We start from the raw sequence: 17,939 nt of genomic DNA, 5'->3' as shown, positions 1-17,939 counted from the left end.
CACCCAGCAGAGCTGCATATAGCTCCTCCCCTCTACGTCACTCCCAGTCATTCTCTTGCACCCAACGACTAGATAGGATGTGTGAGAGGACTATGGTGATTATACTTAGTTTTATATCTTCAATCAAAAGTTTGTTATTTTAAAATAGCACCGGAGTGTGTTATTATCTCTCTGGCAGAGTTTGAAGAAGAATCTACCAGAGTTTTTGTTATGATTTTAGCCGGAGTAGTTAAGATCATATTGCTGTTTCTCGGCCATCTGAGGAGAGGTAAACTTCAGATCAGGGGACAGCGGGCAGATGAATCTGCATAGAGGTATGTAGCAGTTTTTATTTTCTGACAATGGAATTGATGAGAAAATCCTGCCATACCGATATAATGTCATGTATGTATACTTTACACTTCAGTATTCTGGGGAATGGTACTTCACTAGAATTACACTGTAAGAAATACATAAAGCTGTTTAATAACTAGAGATTATGTTTAACGTTTTTGCTGGAATGTAAAATCGTTTTCATTTACTGAGGTACTGAGTGAATAAATGTTTGGGCACTATTTTTCCACTTGGCAGTTGCTTAATCTGTTTTTCTGACAGTTTCTGTTCTCCCTCACTGCTGTGTGTGAGGGGGAGGGGCCGTTTTTTTGGCGCTTTTACTGCATCAAATATTTCAGTCAGCAACTCATTGTATTCCCTGCATGATCCGGTTCATCTCTACAGAGCTCAGGGGTCTTCAAAACTTATTTTGAGGGAGGTAATTTCTCTCAGCAGAGCTGTGAGAATTATAGTTTGACTGAGATAAAAAAAAAAAAAAACGTTTATTCTGTAATTTGTTTCCTGCTTTCAGAATTTGTTATCTTTGCTAATGGGATTAAACCTTTGCTAAAGTTGTGTTGTTTACAAGGATTGAGGCTATAACTGTTTCAATTTATTAATTTTCAACTGTCATAGATCTTCTGTGCTTCTTAAAGGCACAGTACGTTTTAATATTATTCTAATTGAATTGTATTTCCAAGTTGCAAGTTTATTTGCTAGTGTGTTAAACATGTCTGATTCAGAGATGATACCTGTGTCATTTGTTGCAATGCCAAAGTGGAGCCCAATAGAAATTTATGTACTAACTGTATTGATGCTACTTTAAATAAAAGTCAATCTGTACAAATTGAACAAATTTCACCAAACAACGAGGGGAGAGTTATGCCGACTAACTCGCCTCACGTGTCAGTACCTACATCTCCCGCTCAGAGGGAGGTGCGTGATATTGTAGCGCCGAGTACATCTGGGCGGCCATTACAAATCACATTACAGGATATGGCTACTGTTATGACTGAGGTTTTGGCTAAATTACCAGAACTAAGAGGTAAGCGTGATCACTCTGGGGTGAGAACAGAGTGCGCTGATAATATTAGGGCCATGTCAGACACTGCGTCACAGGTGGCAGAACATGAGGACGGAGAACTTCATTCTGTGGGTGACGGTTCTGATCCAAACAGACTGGATTCAGATATTTCAAATTTTAAATTTAAACTGGAAAACCTCCGTGTATTACTAGGGGAGGTGTTAGCGGCTCTGAATGATTGTAACACAGTTGCAATACCAGAGAAAATGTGTAGGTTGGATAAATATTTTGCGGTACCGACGAGTACTGAGGTTTTTCCTATACCTAAGAGACTTACTGAAATTGTTACTAAGGAGTGGGATAGACCCGGTGTGCCGTTCTCACCCCCTCCGATATTTAGAAAAATGTTTCCAATAGACGCCACCACAAGGGACTTATGGCAAACGGTCCCTAAGGTGGAGGGAGCAGTTTCTACCTTAGCTAAGCGTACCACTATCCCGGTGGAGGATAGCTGTGCTTTTTCAGATCCAATGGATAAAAAGTTAGAGGGTTATCTTAAGAAAATGTTTGTTCAACAAGGTTTTATATTGCAACCCCTTGCATGCATTGCACCGATCACGGCTGCAGCGGAATTCTGGATTGAGTCTCTGGAAGAGAACATTGGTTCAGCTACTCTGGACGACATTACGGACAGGCTTAGAGTCCTTAAACTAGCTAATTCATTCATTTCGGAGGCCGTAGTACATCTTACTAAACTTACGGCGAAGAATTCAGGATTCGCCATTCAGGCACGCAGGGCGCTGTGGCTAAAATCCTGGTCAGCTGATGTTACTTCTAAGTCTAAATTGCTTAATATACCTTTCAAAGGGCAGACCTTATTCGGGCCCGGGTTGAAAGAGATTATCGCTGACATTACAGGAGGTAAAGGCCATGCCCTGCCTCAGGACAAAGCCAAAGCCAAGACTAGACAGTCTAATTTTCGTTCCTTTCGTAATTTCAAAGCTGGAGCAGCATCAACTTCCTCTGCACCAAAACAGGAAGGAGCTGTTGCTCGCTACAGACAAGGCTGGAAACCTAACCAGTCCTGGAACAAGGGCAAGCAGACTAGGAAACCTGCTGCTGCCCCTAAGACAGCATGAATTGAGGGCCCCCGATCCGGGATCGGATCTAGTGGGGGGCAGACTTTCTCTCTTCGCCCAGGCTTGGGCAAGAGATGTTCAGGATCCCTGGGCGCTAGAGATAATATCTCAGGGATACCTTCTGGACTTCAAATACTCTCTTCCAAGAGAGAAATTTCATCTGTCAAGATTGTCAACAATCCAGACAAAGAAAGAGGCGTTTCTACGCTGCGTACAAGAGCTCTTGTTAATGGGAGTAATCCATCCAGTTCCACGATCGGAACAGGGACAGGGGTTTTACTCAAATCTGTTTGTGGTTCCCAAAAAAGAGGGAACTTTCAGACCAATCCTGGACTTAAAGATCCTAAACAAATTCCTAAGAGTTCCATCGTTCAAGATGGAGACTATTCGGACAATTTTACCTATGATCCAAGAGGGTCAGTACATGACCACTGTAGATTTAAAAGATACTTACCTTCACATACCGATTCACAAAGATCATTATCGGTACCTAAGGTTTGCCTTCCTAGACAGGCATTACCAGTTTGTGGCTCTTCCATTCGGATTGGCTACAGCTCCAAGAATCTTCACAAAGGTTCTGGGTGCTCTTCTGGCGGTACTAAGACCGCGGGGAATCTCGGTAGCTCCATACCTAGACGACATTCTGATACAAGCTTCAAGCTTTCAATCTGCCAAGTCTCATACAGAGTTAGTGCTGGCATTTCTAAGTTCACATGGATGGAAGGTGAACGAAAAGAAAAGTTCACTCGTTCCACTCACAAGAGTTCCCTTCCTGGGGACTCTTATAGATTCTGTAGAAATGAAGATTTACCTGACAGAGGACAGGCTAACAAGACTTCAAAGTGCTTGCCGCACCCTTCATTCCATTCAACACCCGTCAGTGGCTCAATGCATGGAGGGAATCGGCTTAATGGTAGCGGCAATGGACATAGTACCCTTTGCACGCTTACACCTCAGACCACTGCAACTGTGCATGCTAAGTCAGTGGAATGGGGATTACTCAGACTTATCCCCTTCTCTGAATCTGGATCAAGAGACCAGAAATTCTCTTCTATGGTGGCTTTCTCGGCCACATCTGTCCAGGGGGATGCCATTCAGCAGACCAGACTGGACAATTGTAACAACAGATGCCAGCCTTCTAGGTTGGGGTGCCGTCTGGAATTCTCTGAAGGCTCAGGGACAATGGAGTCAGGAGGAGAGTCTCCTGCCAATAAACATTCTGGAATTGAGAGCAGTTCTCAATGCCCTCCTGGCTTGGCCCCAGTTGACAACTCGGGGGTTCATCAGGTTTCAGTCGGACAACATCACGACTGTAGCTTACATCAACCATCAGGGAGGGACAAGAAGCTCCCTAGCTATGATGGAAGTATCAAGATAATTCTCTGGGCAGAGTCTCACTCTTGCCACCTGTCAGCAATCCACATCCCGGGAGTGGAGAACTGGGAGGCGGATTTCTTAAGTCGTCAGACTTTTCATCCGGGGGAGTGGGAACTTCATCCGGAGGTCTTTGCCCAAATACTTCGACGTTGGGGCAAACCAGAGATAGATCTCATGGCGTCTCGACAGAACGCCAAGCTTCCTCGTTACGGGTCCAGATCCAGGGATCCAGGAGCAGTCCTGATAGATGCTCTGACAGCACCTTGGGACTTCAGGATGGCTTACGTGTTTCCACCCTTCCCGTTGCTTCCGCGATTGATTGCCAGAATCAAACAAGAGAGAGCATCAGTGATTCTAATAGCACCTGCGTGGCCACGCAGGACTTGGTATGCAGACCTGGTGGACATGTCATCCTGTCCACCTTGGTCTCTACCTCTGAAACAGGACCTTCTGATACAGGGTCCCTTCAAACATCAAAATCTAACTTCTCTGAAGCTGACTGCTTGGAAATTGAACGCTTGATTTTATCAAGACGTGGGTTTTCTGAGTCAGTTATTGATACCTTAATACAGGCTAGGAAACCTGTTACCAGAAAGATTTACCATAAGATATGGCGTAAAAACCTATATTGGTGTGAATCCAAAGGTTACTATTGGAGTAAGGTTAGGATTCCTAGGATATTGTCTTTTCTACAAGAAGGTTTAGAAAAGGGTTTATCTGCTAGTTCATTAAAGGGACAGATCTCAGCTCTGTCCATTCTGTTACACAAACGTCTGTCAGAAGTTCCTGACATCCAGGCTTTTTGTCAGGCTTTGACCAGGATTAAGCCTGTGTTTAAAACTGTTGGTCCACCATGGAGTTTAAACCTTGTTCTTAATGTTTTTCAGGGCGTTCCGTTTGAACCCCTTCATTCCATTGATATAAAGTTGTTATCTTGGAAAGTTCTATTTTTAATGGCTATTTCCTCGGCTCGAAGAGTCTCTGAATTATCAGCCTTACATTGTGATTCTCCTTATTTGATTTTTCATTCGGATAAGGTAGTCCTGCGTACTAAACCTGGGTTCTTACCTAAGGTAGTTACTAACAGGAATATCAATCAAGAGATTGTTGTTCCTTCTTTATGCCCAAATCCTTCTTCAAAGAAGGAACGTCTACTGCACAACCTGGATGTAGTCCGTGCTCTAAAATTTTACTTACAGGCAACTAAGGAATTTCGACAAACGTCTTCTCTGTTTGTCATTTACTCTGGGCAGAGGAGAGGTCAAAAAGCTTCCGCTACCTCTCTTTCTTTTTGGCTTCGTAGCATAATTCGTTTAGCTTATGAGACTGCTGGACAGCAGCCTCCTGAAAGAATTACAGCTCATTCTACTAGAGCTGTGGCTTCCACTTGGGCCTTCAAGAATGAGGCCTCTGTTGAACAGATTTGCAAGGCTGCAACTTGGTCTTCGCTTCATACTTTTTCCAAATTTTACAAATTTGACACTTTTGCTTCATCGGAGGCTATTTTTGGGAGAAAGGTTCTTCAGGCAGTGGTTCCTTCTGTATAAAGAGCCTGCCTATCCCTCCCGTCATCCGTGTACTTTTGCTTTGGTATTGGTATCCCAGAAGTAATGATGACCCGTGGACTGATCACACTTAACAGAAGAAAACATAATTTATGCTTACCTGATAAATTCCTTTCTTCTGTAGTGTGATCAGTCCACGGCCCGCCCTGTTTTTAAGGCAGGTAAATATTTTTTAATTTATACTCCAGTCACCACTTCACCCTTGGCTTTTCCTTTCTCGTTGGTCCTTGGTCGAATGACTGGGAGTGACGTAGAGGGGAGGAGCTATATGCAGCTCTGCTGGGTGAATCCTCTTGCACTTCCTGTTGGGGAGGAGTAATATCCCAGAAGTAATGATGACCCGTGGACTGATCACACTACAGAAGAAAGGAATTTATCAGGTAAGCATAAATTATGTTTTTCTTAAGGTAACCCTCTAATTTTTTATCCATTGGATCTGAAAAAGCACAACTGTCCTCAACCGGGATAGTGGTACGCTTTGCTAAAGTAGAAACTGCTCCCTCCACCTTAGGGACCGTCTGCCATAAGTCCTGTGTAGTGGCGTCTATTGGAAACATTTTTCTAAATATAGGAGGTGGGGAAAAGGGCACACCGGGTCTATCCCACTCCTTGCTAATTATTTCTGTAAGCCTTTTAGGTATAGGAAAAACGTCAGTACACACCGGCACCGCATAGTATCTATCCAGCCTACACAATTTCTCTGGAATTGCAACTGTGTTACAGTCATTCAGAGCAGCTAATACCTCCCCAAGCAATACACGGAGGTTCTCAAGCTTAAATTTAAAATTAGAAATTTCTGAATCAGGTTTCCCCGAGTCAGAGATGTCACCCACAGAATGAAGCACTCCGTCCTCATGTTCTGCATACTGTGACGCAGTATCAGACATGGCTCTTACAGCATTTGCGCGCTCTGTATCTCTCCTAACCCCAGAGCTATCGCGCTTGCCTCTTAATTCAGGCAATCTAGATAATACCTCTGACAGGGTATTTATTCATGATTGCAGCCATGTCCTGCAAGGTAATCGCTATGGGCGTCCCTGATGCAATTGGCGCCATATTAGCGTGCGTCCCCTGAGCGGGAGGCGAAGGGTCTGACACGTGGGGAGAGTTAGTCGGCATAACTTCCCCCTCGACAGAACCCTCTGGTGATAATTCTTTTATAGATAAAGACTGATCTTTACTGTTTAAGGTGAAATCAATACATTTAGTACACATTCTCCTATGGGGCTCCACCATGGCTTTGAAACATAATGAACAAGTAGGTTCCTCTGTATCAGACATGTTTAAACTAGCAATGAGACTAGCAAGCTTGGAAAACACTTAAAACAAGTTTACAAGCAATATAAAAAACGTTACTGTGCCTTTAAGAAACACAAATTTTGTCCAAATTTGAAATAACAGTGAAAAAACAGAATTTATGTTTACCTGATAAATTATTTTCTCCAACGGTGTGTCCGGTCCACGGCGTCATCCTTACTTGTGGATATTCTCTTCCCCAACAGGAAATGGCAAAGAGCCCAGCAAAGCTGGTCACATGATCCCTCCTAGGCTCCGCCTTCCCCAGTCATTCGACCGACGTACAGGAGGAATATTTGCATAGGAGAAATCATATGATACCGTGGTGACTGTAGTTAGAGAAAATAAATCATCAGACCTGATTAAAAAACCAGGGCGGGCCGTGGACCGGACACACCGTTGGAGAAAGTAATTTATCAGGTAAACATAAATTCTGTTTTCTCCAACATAGGTGTGTCCGGTCCACGGCGTCATCCTTACTTGTGGGAACCAATACCAAAGCTTTAGGACACGGATGATGGGAGGGAGCAAATCAGGTCACCTAGATGGAAGGCACCACGGCTTGCAAAACCTTTCTCCCAAAAATAGCCTCAGAAGAAGCAAAAGTATCAAATTTGTAAAATTTAGTAAAAGTGTGCAGTGAAGACCAAGTCGCTGCCTTACATATCTGATCAACAGAAGCCTCGTTCTTGAAGGCCCATGTGGAAGCCACGGCCCTAGTGGAATGAGCTGTGATTCTTTCAGGAGGCTGCCGTCCGGCAGTCTCATAAGCCAATCTGATGATGCTTTTAAGCCAAAAAGAGAGAGAGGTAGAAGTTGCTTTTTGACCTCTCCTTTTACCAGAATAAACAACAAACAAGGAAGATGTTTGTCTGAAATCCTTTGTAGCCTCTAAATAGAATTTTAGAGCACGAACTACATCCAAATTGTGCAACAAACGTTCCTTCTTTGAAACTGGATTCGGACACAAAGAAGGCACGACTATCTCCTGGTTAATATTTTTGTTAGAAACAACTTTCGGAAGAAAACCAGGTTTAGTACGCAAAACCACCTTATCTGCATGGAACACCAGATAAGGAGGAGAACACTGCAGAGCAGATAACTCTGAAACTCTTCTAGCAGAAGAAATTGCAACCAAACACAAAACTTTCCAAGATAATAACTTGATATCAACGGAATGTAGGGGTTCAAACGGAACCCCCTGAAGAACTGAAAGAACTAAATCAAGACTCCAAGGAGGAGTCAAAGGTTTGTAAACAGGCTTGATTCTAACCAGAGCCTGAACAAAAGCTTGAACATCTGGCACAGCCGCCAGCTTTTTGTGAAGTAAAACAGATAAAGCAGAAATCTGTCCCTTCAAAGAACTTGCAGATAATCCTTTCTCCAAACCTTCTTGAAGAAAGGATAGAATCTTAGGAATATTTATCTTGTTCCATGGGAATCCTTTAGATTCACACCAACAGATATATTTTTTCCATATTTTATGGTAGATTTTTCTAGTTACAGGCTTTCTGGCCTGAACAAGAGTATCAATGACAGAATCTGAGAACCCTCGCTTTGATAAAATCAAGCGTTCAATCTCCAAGCAGTCAGTTGGAGTGAGGCCAGATTCGGATGTTCGAACGGACCTTGAACAAGAAGGTCCTGTCTCAAAGGTAGCTTCCATGGTGGAGCCGATGACATATTCACCAGATCTGCATACCAAGTACTGCGTGGCCACGCAGGAGCTATCAAGATCACCGATACCCTCTCCTGTTTGATCCTGGCTACCAGCCTGGGAATGAGAGGAAACGGTGGGAACACATAAGCTAGGTTGAAGCTCCAAGGTGCTACTAGTGCATCCACTAGAGTCGCCTTGGGATCCCTGGATCTGGACCCGTAGCAAGGAACCTTGAAGTTCTGACGAGACGCCATCAGATCCATGTCTGGAATGCCCCACAATTGAATTATTTGGGCAAAGATTTCCGGATGGAGTTCCCACTCCCCCGGATGAAATGTCTGACGACTCAGAAAATCCGCTTCCCAATTTTCCACTCCTGGGATGTGGATTGCAGACAAGTGGCAGGAGTGAGTCTCCGCCCATTGAATTATTTTGGTCACATCTTCCATCGCCAGGGAACTCCTTGTTCCCCCCTGATGGTTGATATACGCAACAGTCGTCATGTTGTCTGATTGAAACCGTATGAATTTGGCCTTTGCTAGCTGAGGCCAAGCCTTGAGAGCATTGAATATCGCTCTCAGTTCCAGAATATTTATCGGGAGAAGAGATTCTTCCCGAGACCAAAGACCCTGAGCTTTCAGGGGTTCCCAGACCGCGCCCCAGCCCACCAGACTGGCGTCGGTCGTGACAATGACCCACTCTGGTCTGCGGAAGCTCATCCCTTGTGACAGGTTGTCCAGGGTCAGCCACCAACGGAGTGAATCTCTGGTCCTCTGATCTACTTGTATCGTCGGAGACAAGTCTGTATAATCCCCATTCCACTGACTGAGCATGCACAGTTGTAATGGTCTTAGATGAATTCGCGCAAAAGGAACTATGTCCATTGCCGCGACCATCAAACCTATTACTTCCATGCACTGCGCTATGGAAGGAAGAAGAACAGAATGAAGTACTTGACAAGAGCTTAGAAGTTTTGATTTTCTGGCCTCTGTCAGAAAAATCCTCATTTCTAAGGAGTCTATTATTGTTCCCAAGAAGGGAACTCTTGTTGACGGAGATAGAGAACTTTTTTCTACGTTCACTTTCCACCCGTGAGATCTGAGAAAGGCCAGGACAATGTCCGTATGAGCCTTTGCTTGTGGTAGAGACGACGCTTGAATCAGTATGTCGTCCAAGTAAGGTACTACTGCAATGCCCCTTGGTCTTAGCACTGCTAGAAGGGACCCTAGTACCTTTGTGAAAATTCTTGGAGCAGTGGCTAATCCGAATGGAAGTGCCACAAACTGGTAACGCTTGTCCAGAAAGGCGAACCTTAGGAACCGATGATGTTCCTTGTGGATAGGAATATGTAGATACGCATCCTTTAAATCCACCGTGGTCATGAATTGACCTTCCTGGATGGTAGGAAGAATTGTCCGAATGGTTTCCATTTTGAACGATGGAACCTTGAGAAATTTGTTTAGGATCTTGAGATCTAAGATTGGTCTGAATGTTCCCTCTTTTTTGGGAACTATGAACAGATTGGAGTAGAATCCCATCCCTTGTTCTCCTAATGGAACAGGATGAATCACTCCCATTTTTAACAGGTCTTCTACACAATGTAAGAATGCCTGTCTTTTTATGTGGTCTGAAGACAATTGAGACCTGTGGAACCTCCCCCTTGGGGGTAGCTCCTTGAATTCCAGAAGATAACCTTGGGAGACTATTTCTAGCGCCCAAGGATCCAGAACATCTCTTGCCCAAGCCTGAGCGAAGAGAGAAAGTCTGCCCCCCACCAGATCCGGTCCCGGATCGGGGGCCAACATCTCATGCTGTCTTGGTAGCAGTGGCAGGTTTCTTGGCCTGCTTACCTTTGTTCCAGCCTTGCATTGGCCTCCAGGCTGGCTTGGTTTGAGAAGTATTACCCTCTTGCTTAGAGGATGTAGAACTTGGGGCTGGTCCATTTCTGCGAAAGGGACGAAAATTTGGTTTATTTTTAGCCTTAAAAGACCTATCCTGAGGAAGGGCGTGGCCCTTACCCCCAGTGATATCTGAAATAATCTCTTTCAAGTCAGGGTCAAACAGCGTTTTCCCCTTGAAAGGTATGTTAAGCAATTTGTTCTTGGAAGATGCATCCGCTGACCAAGATTTTAGCCAAAGCGCTCTGCGCGCCACAATAGCAAACCCCGAATTTTTTGCCGCTAATCTAGCCAATTGCAAAGTGGCGTCTAAAGTAAAAGAGTTAGCCAATTTAAGAGCATGAATTCTGTCCATAATCTCCTCATAAGAAGAATCTTTATTGAGCGACTTTTCTAGTTCATCGAACCAGAAACACGCTGCTGTAGTGACAGGAACAATGCATGAAATTGGTTGTAGAAGGTAACCTTGCTGAACAAACATCTTTTTAAGCAAACCCTCTAATTTTTTATCCATAGGATCTTTGAAAGCACAACTATCTTCTATAGGGATAGTAGTGCGTTTGTTTAGAGTAGAAACCGCCCCCTCGACCTTGGGGACTGTCTGCCATAAGTCCTTTCTGGGGTCGACCATAGGAAACAATTTCTTAAATATAGGGGGAGGGACAAAAGGTATGCCGGGCCTTTCCCATTCTTTGTTTACAATGTCCGCCACCCGCTTGGGTATAGGAAAAGCTTCGGGGGGCCCCGGGACCTCTAGGAACTTGTCCATCTTACATAATTTCTCTGGAATGACCAAATTGTCACAATCATCCAGAGTAGATAACACCTCCTTAAGCAGAGCGCGGAGATGTTCCAATTTAAATTTGAATGTAATCACATCAGGTTCAGCTTGTTGAGAAATTTTCCCTGAATCTGAAATTTCTCCCTCAGACAAAACCTCCCTGGCCCCCTCAGACTGGTGTAGGGGCATGTCAGAACCATTATCATCAGCGTCCTCATGCTCTTCGGTATTTTCTAAAACAGAGCAGTCGCGCTTTCGCTGATAAGTGGGCATTTTGGCTAAAATGTTTTTGATAGAATTATCCATTACAGCCGTTAATTGTTGCATAGTAAGGAGTATTGGCGCACTAGATGTACTAGGGGCCTCCTGTGTGGGCAAGACTGGCGTAGACGAAGGAGGGGATGATGCAGTACCATGCTTACTCCCCTCACTTGAGGAATCATCTTGGGCATCATTTTCTCTAAATTTTTTGTCACATACATCACATCTATTTAAATGAGAAGGAACCTTGGCTTCCTCACATACAGAACATAGTCTATCTGATAGTTCAGACATGTTAAACAGGCATAAACTTGATAACAAAGTACAAAAAACGTTTTAAAATAAAACCGTTACTGTCACTTTAAATTTTAAACTGAACACACTTTATTACTGAATATGTGAAAAAGTATGAAGGAATTGTTCAAAATTCACCACAGTGTCTTAAAGCCTTAAAAGTATTGCACACCAAATTTGAAAGCTTTAACTCTTAAAATAACGGAACCGGAGCCGTTTTTATATTTAACCCCTATACAGTCCCTGGTATCTGCTTTGCTGAGACCCAACCAAGCCCAGAGGGGAATACGATACCAAATGACGCCTTCAGTAAGCTTTTTCTATGTATCTGAGCTCCTCACACATGCATCTGCATGCCTTGCTTCCCAAAAACAACTGCGCATTAGTGGCGCGAAAATGAGGCTCTGCCTATGATTAGAGAAGGCCCCCAGTGAAAAAGGTGTCCAATACAGTGCCTGCCGGTTATTTAACATAATTCCCAAGAATAAAATAACTCCTCAAAGCTATAAACTATTAAAAATGCTTATAAATCAATCGTTTTAGCCCAGAAAAATGTCTACCAGTCTTTAAAGCCCTTTATTCTTATTTAATAAAAATGGCTTACCGGATCCCATAGGGAAAATGACAGCTTCCAGCATTACCAAGTCTTGTTAGAAATGTGTCATACCTCAAGCAGCAAAAGTCTGCTCACTGTTTCCCCCAACTGAAGTTAATTCCTCTCAACAGTCCTGTGTGGAAACAGCCATCGATTTTAGTAACGGTTGCTAAAATCATTTTCCTCTTACAAACAGAAATCTTCATCTCTTTTCTGTTTCAGAGTAAATAGTACATACCAGCACTATTTTAAAATAACAAACTCTTGATTGAAGAATAAAAACTACATTTAAACACCAAAAAACTCTAAGCCATCTCCGTGGAGATGTTGCCTGTACAACGGCAAAGAGAATGACTGGAGAAGGCGGAGCCTAGGAGGGATCATGTGACCAGCTTTGCTGGGCTCTTTGCCATTTCCTGTTGGGGAAGAGAATATCCACAAGTAAGGATGACGCCGTGGACCGGACACACCTATGTTGGAGAAAAGGCAGTTACACTAACGAAATTTTTACAGTGTATGTAACAAGTTAGCAGAGCATTGCACCCACTTGCAAATGGATGATTAAACCCTTAAAGGGACAGTTTACTCAAAAAATTTCTCCCCTTTAATTTGTTCCTAATGATCCACTTTACCTGCTGGAGTGTATTAAATTGTTTACAAGTAGCTCCTTTACCCTTATATTGGCATTTGAAATTGTTGATTTAACATGTGGTATCCCCACCTATTCTGAAAGTTTGTGGCCGCGCGTACCAGCTATAGATAAGCTTTGTAAACACAGCCAGCAGAAGAAATTACACTCCCAGTGCAATATAGCAGAGATAAGGTAATAAAATGTTGATTTTCCATTGTTCTCTCAAAGTACTGGTGATTGTTTTAAGGACAGATATAAGATAAAGAAGCAGGTATATTTGCACAATGTGATACAATAATGAGATCGGATTATACCTACAAGCTCAACCTATTTTATTAGGTTGTGGCTTCAAAACACAAAATCAGAGCTTTAATATACACAAATAAGCCTTAAAAAGCTAATTTTCATACATTTTTTACTCTGTAGTTGGTAAAAAAAGCAATTGTAAACACATTAAGGGAAAAACTATTTTTGAGTATACTGTCCCTTTAATACCAAAAACGGAATAACAAATGACAAAAACGTTTTTTAAACAGTCACAACAACTGCCACAGCTCTACTGTGGCTTTTTACCTCCCTCAATACGACTTTTGAAGCCTTTTGAGCCCTTCAGAGAAGTCCTGGAACATGCAGGAAGAAGCTGGATGTCTGTGTCTGTAATTTTTGCTGTGCAAAAAAATGCTAAAATAGGCCCCTCCCGCTCATATTCAGTGATGTGCAGTCACTAGAGGCAGGTGAGGCAGTGCTTCACCTCTCATATGGGCAAAAATATATATTTTTTTATTGGCTTTAAAAAAAAAATGTAATTTTTTTTCCCAGCATTTTTTTTTCTCACAGCTATATGTTGTGCAATGAAGAGGCACAAGCAGGTCTGCCCACCATTACACAACATGCTGCGCCATCTACTGGATGCAAGTGGTTAAGATCGTTGCATGGCCCATTAACTGCTTATTTGAGGCAGTCCTATTTGGGCTGAACCAATCCAGCGAGAGGCATTAGTAAGTGGAACATAGGGTTGGGGCTGGATGTTAAATCATATAAAACAAAACAAAAACGGAAAAAAACTACTTTCATATATTTTGTTGCTGTACTGTGAAGCTGCCAGCTTTGCTAAAGTGAAAAAGAGAGTTCTGTTCTTCCCCTCTAAGTGCAGTGGAATGTGCCACTGTCACTTCCTGAATCCTTCCAGAGCAGGAGAGAGGCACAGAGAGCAGTGTTTCACCCACATCTTATTAAAGTAAGATTTTACTGATAGGGATTCTGTTAGTGAAAATGATAATTTAATGAATGTGGTTTAGTGTTTTTTTTACTCTTTTACAGCAGGGTCGTTTTTGTATTTTGTTTACTCAAACTTTACACCCACTAACTTAGCAGCTTGCCTCTGTACTTCACACTAAATTATAGACTAATTTTCTGAACTCTCTGTAGCTCTGCTGTTTTATTACTTTAAAATGCAGTGGTCCCTCTCCCCCCCTTGTGTGTGTGTGTGTGTGTGTGTGTCTCTCTCTATCCATCTCTCTCCTTATGTGTTGTTCTCCCCCATGGTCTCTTTCTCTCTCTCTGTCTCTCTTCCTCCCCCTCTGACTCTCATCCCTTATGTAATGAAAGAATCTATAAGCATAATTTGCAGCATTAAAGTAAAAAGTATGTTTTAAACATATTTTAATGGGCATGGATTTCTAGATCTCATAATCAGAGCAAGCATTGTGTTATCTGGCAAGAGTTTCTGTTACAATCCTTTAAACTAAAATCAGATGTTTACTAAGTTGACCAGTTTTCCAAGACACCATTTAAAGGGACATGAAACCCATATGAAACCCATATGCAAATTTAAATAACTTTCCAATTTACATCTAATATCTAATTTTCTTCATTATTTTGATGTCCTTTGTTGAAAATCACATCTAAATATGCTCAGTAGCTGCTGATTGGTGGCTGCACATAGATACCTCATGTGATTGGCTCACCCATGTGCATTGCTATTTCTTCAACAAAGGATATCTAAAGAATGAAGGTGTATCCTGCCACTGCCTCACCAGCCTCTGATGTCACTGCACGTCACTGCTCATATTACAACAGTGGGAAGCCTCAGGGAACTGTTTCTAGGCAAAATTCAAGCCAGCCATGTGGGAAAAACTAGGCCCCAATAAGTTTTATCACCAAACATATGTAAAAAACGATTAAACATGCCAGCAAACGTTTTAAAATACACTTTTATAAGAGTATGTATCTCTATTAATAAGCCTGATACCAGTCGCTATCACTGCATTTAAGGCTTTACTTACATTACTTCGGTATCAGCAGCATTTTCTAGCAAATTCCATCCCTAGAAAAATATTTTAACTGCACATACCTTATTGCAGGAAAACCTGCACGCTATTCCCCCTCTGAAGTTACCTCACTCCTGAGAATATGTGAGAACAGCAAAGGATCTTAGTTACTTCTGCTAAGATCATAGAAAACGCAGGCAGATTCTTCTTCCAAATACTGCCTGAGATAAACAGTACACTCCGGTACCATTTAAAAATAACAAACTTTTGATTGAAGAAATAAACTAAGTATAAAACACCACAGTCGTCTTACGACCTCCATCTTAGTTGAGAGTTGCAAGAGAATGACTGGATATGGCAGTGAGGGGAGGAGCTATATAGCAGCTCTGCTGTGGGTGATCCTCTTGCAACTTCCTGTTGGGAAGGAGAATATCCCATAAGTAATGGATGATCCGTGGACTGGATACACTTAACAAGAGAAAGTATATTAATATAACTGTGTTGGTTATGCAAAACTAGGGAATTGGTAATAAAGAGATTATCTATCTTTTAAAACAATAACAATTCTATGGTAGACTGTCCCTTTAATACAGTCGTGATATTTAAATTTCTGTTTTTGCGTGTCGGTTTGTGCTTGTGTGAAAACTTTGTACTTTCAACAAATCGATAAATAGCACTTCACTCGTAATCTTGCCCTCTTTTGGCCTTTTTTGAGCAGCCTATATTGCTTGTTTGCATATCTTTTTTTTAAATGCTACAGTTTTTGAGCATGCTCAGTTCACATGTTATTAAAGACAGCTGTTTGTTCAATAAAAAAATACTCAAATCAAAATTAGCTTCAATGTTTTTAATTTGCTTCTTTGAAGACCTATAAAAACCTTAATTGAAAGAATATATTCTCATGATTTTAGAAGCTTGTCCTCCATTTTGTCATGCAAAAAATATTTTCAACATGTTTATCTTCTCTTCTTCTATATACAATATGAAAAAGCTATTATTTAATGTTCTTTCATGTGAACTGTTGTGATTTAAGACTATGGTAATGTAATAATTTTGTTTTTCTCTTTGATTAGTTTTCAGGACTTTACCTTCTGGCTTTATTTACAATCCTTGTTGGGCTGGTCCTCTATTTCTCCACGTCTACCTATGTTGCCCAGGATCCCAGAGTATATAAGCAGTTTCGCAATCCCTCAGGACCTGTAGTAGAACTACCATCTAGCGGACAGCTGGAACCCTCAGTAACATACACCAGCTTAGGCCAGGAAACAGAAGAGGAACCTCGCGTTAGAGTCGCCTAATGCCAAGCATTTGTCTCCCACTGAGGATTCAGTGGCATCTGTTTGTCCATATCTCTGTATTGTGCATAGAGAAAGCTATTTCCCAGGTACAGATACACTAAGGGACTTGAAAGCAGCAAATATGGAAAAGTTTAAAAAGGATGCAAGAAATATCAAACCCCTGCTGGCACTGAAACACCATGAGTTGTATATCTGATAGTACTATTTATTAATGAGGCGCGTGGGAGGGGAAAGGCCTAAACATTAGTTAAAGAGTGAAAAGGGAGCTATTACCTCAGAGTGTACTTTTGCACATGATAATATGATATTTTTGGCTCGATCATTTATTTTAAGACATTTTACACAATGCAATTTCACAATAGTTTCATTTTGTTACAAGTCCATGCGTTTGATTGAATGAAGCTGTTTCATTCCCTAAAAGCAATGAATTACATTCCGACAAGTGCACTGCCAACTGCCGCTGCTCTGTAGCGCAGGAGTGTGCTATTGTATAAAAGGGACGCAGTAATGCCTTAAGGCAGTTTTTAGTTATCATCCTTTTGTAAATTATCATTTGTAGGCTGACATAATATGTATCTCTTCTGATCTTCTATGTAAAAATGTCTGTTTTTGTATGTTACACGTTGCACGATGTGTATTCACAAGTTTTCAGCCAGTTTTGCTTTGATGTGGACTGTTTGTGGCTGGGGAATACTAATACTACCACAACTCATAGACAGAAATGATTATTATAACCATCTCAAAGCTGTAGCAAGGCTGTGATTTTGTATGGGAAGCAATATCAAGAACAGCATTTTTATAGAGAACCATGAAAAAGGTTTCCTAGTTTATAAATGATAACTCATAAAAGACAATGCTAACCACAATCTGCATTTGGAACATGTCTGTGTCCGTCAATTGTTTGCACCACTTGTCAGTAACATTAAATTCTGGTAATTTTGTAAGAAATTAGATTTTTATGTCTTTTTTATATTCAATTTTTTAAGACACAATATTTATTTTTTGTGGTTATCTTTTAAAGCAGGTAAAAAAAAGGTGGTTACGTAACACTGGTCTATATTCTATTCCAGCTCTACACCTTGCCCCATGGTAAGAACAATACATCTTAATTAAATAGGGATTTAGTACTTTATTGCTCTTACCAGGTAGCAAACGTCACAGTTGCTTTGGGATTTAAGCTACTGAATGGTACTGGTCCTAGTGGTGGTGCTATATCATAATGGGGACACCATCAGGAATGAAAGTTGGTACATTCCTTTGTATACACGCCAGCAGATTTCAAAATGGTTTCTGAGGAAACACAATACACAAATAGTCTACTTGTTGTCTGCTAACAGTTTCACACCATCAACAGCTCAACACATCTTTGTTATATTTTACATAATTATGTTTGTATGTATTGGTAAATATATTACACTGTGCTCTTAGGAATTACCACAAAGTAATAAATGATGGAGTGTTATGCCCATATAATTTGCATGGCCTGATTGAACCACTTGATTCACAATGATTATACTATTTGTGTTTATATGATGTTT

At 41.6% G+C, this 17,939-nt stretch overlaps 1 protein-coding gene across 1 annotated transcript in view; it reads left to right on the top strand.

Annotated features, from left to right (window-relative positions):
* The window catches only part of SLC35F1 (solute carrier family 35 member F1), a 786,899-nt gene extending 770,003 nt beyond the window's left edge, over nucleotides 1-16,896 (top strand). Inside the window, exon 8 of the mRNA XM_053710794.1 lies at nucleotides 16,177-16,896. Coding sequence (XP_053566769.1) covers nucleotides 16,177-16,401 — 225 coding nt within the window. The 3' untranslated portion in view covers nucleotides 16,402-16,896. The remainder of the gene's footprint in view (nucleotides 1-16,176) is intronic.
* The last annotated feature ends 1,043 nt before the right edge of the window (nucleotides 16,897-17,939 follow it).

The sequence above is a fragment of the Bombina bombina genome, chromosome 4 (genome assembly GCF_027579735.1).
Source record: "Bombina bombina isolate aBomBom1 chromosome 4, aBomBom1.pri, whole genome shotgun sequence".
NCBI lineage: Eukaryota > Metazoa > Chordata > Amphibia > Anura > Bombinatoridae > Bombina > Bombina bombina.
The sequence above is the reverse complement of the archived record's forward strand: the minus strand, read 5'-3'. Positions and strand labels throughout refer to the sequence as shown.